The sequence below is a fragment of the Hippopotamus amphibius genome, chromosome 1, assembly GCF_030028045.1.
Source record: "Hippopotamus amphibius kiboko isolate mHipAmp2 chromosome 1, mHipAmp2.hap2, whole genome shotgun sequence".
Taxonomy (NCBI): domain Eukaryota; kingdom Metazoa; phylum Chordata; class Mammalia; order Artiodactyla; family Hippopotamidae; genus Hippopotamus; species Hippopotamus amphibius.
Genome location: NC_080186.1, coordinates 7,034,987 through 7,041,029, shown reverse-complemented (window position 1 = coordinate 7,041,029; position 6,043 = coordinate 7,034,987). Strand labels below are relative to the sequence as shown.

At 46.4% G+C, this 6,043-nt stretch overlaps 1 protein-coding gene across 2 annotated transcripts in view; it reads right to left on the bottom strand.

Annotated features, from left to right (window-relative positions):
* Positions 1-2,927: 2,927 nt before the first annotated feature.
* Positions 2,928-6,043, bottom strand: part of SLC25A33 (solute carrier family 25 member 33) — a 34,310-nt gene continuing 31,194 nt past the window's right edge. For both annotated transcript variants that reach the window (XM_057703660.1, XM_057703668.1), the window contains 2 exons: positions 4,600-4,880; positions 2,928-3,414 (listed from right to left, as the gene is read on the bottom strand). In XM_057703660.1, the coding sequence (XP_057559643.1) occupies positions 3,212-3,414; positions 4,600-4,880 (484 nt within the window). In that variant the 3' untranslated portion in view covers positions 2,928-3,211. The remainder of the gene's footprint in view (positions 3,415-4,599; positions 4,881-6,043) is intronic.

Sequence of the window (6,043 nt, the reverse complement as noted above, 5' to 3'; positions counted from 1 at the left end):
TCAAGTGGTCAAAAAATTAGCTTGTAGAAACATGAACCCCGCCCCCCTCCCGCCTAGGGAGCAAGGTGACTAGATCGCGGGACAGCCACGCTTCGGAACGTAATCCAGCTATTAGAATGTCCGAGCTACAGGTATTGACCTAGGGGATGAAACACTTAAAAAAAAAAAGCGACACGCACATTAATTTTGATAATACCTAAGTTGGAATAAACTCCTATCATATGTGTATGTTCATAGGAATAGCCGATGGTTAATATTGAACTGCAGTTACTTTGGGGGGTGAAGATTCACTTCATGCAAGTGTTTCAGTATTACTGGTTTGCACTAAATTACTTTTATAACTAAAAGCAGCAAAAAGCAAGTTGGGAATATTTGTATTTAATTCTGCAATATCTATCTCAGTGTTCCCACAATGATTCGTGTTTTTTTGAGACCAACATCAGAGTCCTTACTGCCCTGGACAGCAGTGGGTGATTTAGCAGCAGATGTTACCTTTGGTTGATCTCTCCCGCGTCCTAGTCCTGTGCCTTCTTCACCAGCACTGCAGAGAAGGATGCTGGGCAAGAAGCCCCGCCCGACCCTCCACTTTCTCCGAGCTTTCCTTTGCCACACTTCTGCTTTCACCACAAATGAATGAACTGCAGTGAAGCTTCCCTTCAAAATGTGGGGCGTTGTATTCAAGCACCATTCTCTTTTCAAGGAAGACTGTTTATAGCACGTCCCGCTCCCAAGAAGGGCTCTGTGATCTATGTGGACGAAAAATGCACCCCACAGCTCTATCCTGTATTAAAGCTCACCTTGATCGATGAGGTTGGAATCGTAATCCTTAAGTGAACTGAATGGTACAGTTTCCTGGACCTTGGCTTCAGAGTCGGATCATCGCACAGGCTCGGGTACCCCTTCCACCTTACTAAGATTCCTCTATTCCACAAGCAGCATAAACTCACTATTGGTCAGTTTATTACTTACCTCCGGCGAGCCAGGCAAGCCCCAGAGCCTCTCCCGTCTGTAAAATGTAGCGATAATATGTGCCTTACAAGGTTGTCAGAATTAATTTAAATGAGAACATAAGTAACAGCTCGCACAGTGCATGGCACACAACGGGTAAGCAACGAGGTTTGTTTGTTTTTTTTAATATTTACTTATTGGCTGTGTTGGGTCTTCGTTGCTGCGTGCAGGCTTTGTCATTGCAGTGGCTTCTCTTGTTGCGGAGCATGGGCTCTGGGTGCGTGGGCCTCCGTAGTTGTGGCACGTGGGCTCAACAGTTGTGGCTCGCGGGCTCTAGAGCACAGGCTCAGTAGTCGTGGCGCACAGGCTTAGCTGCTCCGCGGCATGTGGGATCTTCCCGGACCAGGAATCGAACCCATGTCCCCTGCATTGGCAGGTGGATTCCTGGTTTTAAAAGTCTTATAACTACTGAAAACTGGTGACATCCCTGGGACTAAGCTTGCAGAGAAGAGAGAACTCATCGTGGGGTCTCTCCATTAACAGCTCAGTGATATTTCTCACTTCAGAATCCAACGAGCCCCTTTATAGAGGAAGCATCACTTTTTCCCTGTTTGTTCTCTTCCTACTCCTGGTGCTCAATGTTTCACTTCAATGCCCTGGTGCAAAAGCAGCAGAGAGCTAAATTATACCAGCTCAACATCAAATTTATTACTACTTCAAGAAAGTGTGAGAATTACTTCCAAATAATTCTCATATCCAACTAGTGAAGATTAAGCAACCTGACTTTTAACCTTCCTATTAGATAAAATCTTGAGGAAAAATTCAGGCTGTAGGATGAACATTAAGATAGGAAGGTGTTGCTGAGTGCCACTATTAAACAGTTAAAATGAGCTTCTGGAATACAAATCTCTTTGCTGTTGTGCATTGTAGAATCACCAAAGCTTGGCTAAAATCATCCATCTTGACTTCCACTTAGTGCTGACAGTTTAAGCAAATTATACTAGAGACTCAGAAACACCAACCAACCTCCTTTATGACCAAAGGTGAACAGAATTAAACTCAATTGTATTCAATTTGAAAATATCCTCCTCTCATCCCTACCAGATACCAGAGCATCTGCCACTGAATCTGAAGCTACAGTGCAGCAATGATTAGAATTAAGTGTCTTTCTAGATATTCAGATTGAAAAATAACCTTAATGTACAATACACGCAAATTCCAGTGGAAGAGCTAATGGGAGACCATTGATCTTACCTGCCTTCTGTCTTATTCTCTTTTCATCCCTTATTTACATTTCCTTTAAAAATGAGGGGCGGGGGAAGAGGTTAAAACTCTGGTCATTTATACGATTTTTTTTTAAAACCTTGAATACCACCAATGCCTCCTATCAGAATAAAAAGGAATTCTCCTAGGGGTGGGCAGTCAGCCTTGCGTCCTGCGCCTCTTCTTCAGTGGTGCAGCCCCGAGAACAGGGCTGAAGACTCGCACGTTTCACACACACAGCTGACTCGGGAGGCTGTGTTCTGACACGCTCACCAGGGACCTGGGCTTGACTAGGCTGAACTTAGGGAAGTACATGCAGGGGCAAGTAACTGGTAAACCCTTCCTTAAAGCTCTTGCCTTTGGTTCAAATTGGGGATAAAGGATAACTTCTGGAAGAGGTTTATAGTTTAAAATACTTAGTGTCAGGAAGCTGTACTTATTTTTTTAACTCAGCAGCCAGAAAGTTTAGATGATCCATCTGTAGGAGATTTGGAAACGAAGAGAGGAGACTAGCTGGGGAGTCTGTCCTGGTCCACCCTGTGCCACCAAGATGTGACACTTCCCACCTGTCCAGCAGGGCAGGATCTTACAGTCAGATTAGAAAACAACTGTATCTTGATTTTATAGCTTTTCTCTGCGTTTCTAGGCTTACGCTTCACCTTAGTTACGCTATACCGGACGGTAGACATAAAAGAGGACACAAACCAAATTTATACTTAAATTAAATACCATGATTTAATTTACTGGCTGCTTAATCCTGAACTCTCTTAAGTTAAAAAAACAAAAAACAAACACAACCAAAAGTTATAATTAACTGTTAACGTTAACGAATTTAAACCTCCCAGAAAGCATGAATCCAAAAGGAAATGTCCAACAGGTGATATGAGCCAGGTATTCTATGGCTTTTCCTGTTGTCTCAAACATTCTACACATCAATGGGAAAAAAAAATTCTCTAGAGTTTCTCAGTTTTATTCTTCCAGACTGCAATTTTCTGGCCTGTTACTGAGCATGGTCTTCTAACAGGTACACAATTAACTCATAGGTAGACAACACAATGGCAGTATTTGGTATCTGCCGGATGAGCTGGGCAAAGAGTCCTCTATAAAAGGCCAGGTAGCCTTCTTCCCGGAAGACCAGCCGAGCAGTCTGGACAAAAGACTTGTACTTGGTGCCTTCCTCCCGGAGCCGTGTCCTTATGACTTCTGCAGAGAGAAACACATTTTAGGATACGTTCAGGTGAACTGTACTTCCAAGCAGTTTGTGCAGGGAACGCAAAGCACACAGCTTTCTCAGCGTTAACGTACAGCTATGGCTCTTGGCCATCTCAGCTCCATTTGGACGGGGCAACGCGGAGAGACAATGAAAGGTTCCCTTCAGAACATTTTCTAACTCTGGGAATTGGTCAATTGTCCCAAGACTTACGTATGCATACAAAAGTACCAAATAACTTCTAAAGGGATTTTTTAAAAAAGCTTAGTTTGAATGGGACTCAATTTTAAGGTGGTTTATGGTTTTCTACTCTCAATGTAGTTAGCACCATCATTTCGCTGGAGGTGTAGTTTGTATTAAGTATGGCGACATCTCCAACAAGACTTTCTTTCCACGTACTCCCCAACTTTCTCCTCCTACCACGATCCTTCTCCACGCTGTCCAGCCTCCTCCTTTTCCACACCCTTGCCCACCTGGCCCTGCCTCACCCTGGCACCCACAGCACGACACCTGTCACTGCCTGTCAAGCAGACTTAAGGGCACGTGACCTGGGAAGCATCCCGACCTCCTCTCCACGAACCCATGGGGCTGCTCGGGGCCCCAACATGTGACAGGGACGCGTGACCTGTTAGAAGTGGACCGTGTACATTTGTCACAGCTGACAGTGCAGCAGGCATTTGAAAACAAAAACCCATTTTTCATGGCACAATAAACTAAGCTGGTTTTTTTTTTTTTTCTAAAGTAGTTCAGTAGAACATTAGGGCTATTATTAATTCCTTAAAAAATTAAACTTATCCAAAGTAGCTTTCCTCAGCACTGCATTCAGTGGAAGCTGAGAGAAATTGTTTTTAAAGCTTGGCTCCCCATTTAAGTCATTTTTTTTAAATTGAGGAATTTTAAATAAAATCCAGACTTCTGGCTTCTTTGGAAACATCAGACGTTCCACAACACGGGGCCCACGCTCTGCACAGCCACGTCCTGGCCAGCAGCTGCTGGAGCCGAGGGGAGCAGAACTCCCGCCGCCCGCGTGGCCTGCGCCCCGGAGCGGCAGGCAGCCGCGCTGCGACTCAGGGACCCTGTCACCTGCGGGCACCTGCCTCTCCACCTGCGCTACAGAGGTCTGGATGTACTGACACAAATGGCTATGCTCCTGCTCTGGAGGGAACAGCAAAACCTACCGTGGGGGTAAGCGACACAGGAGGCACACCCCTTAGAAAGCGCGGCAGCTGCCATAAGTCCAAAAAAATTTGTGGCATTTTTCTCAGTCCCATTCGTAGCAGGGGCTAAGGGAGCTTCTTTCAGATACTTCTTTAAACTTTCATAAATAGCAAAACAGATGATGGTTTCTGAAATTCCGGCGTAAGAGGCAGTCAATCCCCTGTAGAAGCCGCGAATGCCTTCCGTCTGGTACACATAGCGCGCGCACTGCAGCGTGTTCATCTGCTTGGAGCCTCTCACTCTGCACAAAGGAGACGGACAGGAGGCCGTTACGACAACACGCCGAGGAGCCCTCCTGCTGCGCCGGGTCACAAAGATGGTGACGAGAACTCGCCTGGTGGGTGCCACCGTCTTCCCTGGCCTGTGGTCGGCTGAGCCTGGCCTGCTGTGAGGCCAGGCTCGTCAGCCGGGACACCCAACAGGCCCACAGGGTGGTGTGTACACCTGTACTGGGCCACAGACGCGTGCTCAGACTCTTCGATCTACTTTTGGAAAGAGCTTCCTGGAGGGTGTTCATCACAGAGAAAAATGTGACCAAAACAGAATCAAAGCAATCCAAAGTCTACACATGGTGGGGGGGGCTTCCCTGGTGGTGCAGTGGTGAAGAATCCGCCTGCCAATGCAGGGGACACGGTATGACCCCTGGTCCATGAAGATCCCACATGCCATGGAGCAACGAAGCCCGTGCGCCACAACTACTGAGCCTGTGCTCTAGAGTCTGAGCCGCAACTATTGAGCCCATGCACCGCAACTACTGAAGCCTGAACGCCTAGAGCCCGTGCTCCACAACAAGAGAAGCCACCGCAATGAAAAGCCTGCGCACTGCAATGAAGAGTAGCCCCCGCTCGCCGCAACTAGAGAAAGCCCGTGTGTAGCAACGAAGACCAAACGCAGCCAATAAGTAAATAAATACATAAATAAATAAAAGATGCATACAAAAGCTACATATGGGGATGGATATGTGAACCGTGGTACACACACTAGACTAAAACAGCTAAGGTAGTAAGGTATGGGGAAGTGCTTAAAGTGAAGAGCAGGACAAAGTTACATGTAAAGTATAATCACAATTATGATACATGCTTTAAGAAAACGCTGAAGGGAAACTCCCCAACATTCCGACAGGGGGGTGAGCATCTGCTCTTTCTCATCATTCTCATCTCCAAATGGTGTATTTCGATTCCACTATTTCTACATTTGTAAAATTATAAACACAGAATAGACAATACAGTAGCTAAAAGGCCTCGGCTTGGATGCTCCTACCCCACGATGGGAAGTTTTCAAAAACTGCTGGGATACAAACAGCATCCCAGGCCTGGACAGTGTTCACACTGGGCGCACGTGGGAGACCCTCCCGTGGGGCAGCAGACCAGTGTACTGGGTCCCCCCAGCCCCACTCCCCACCTG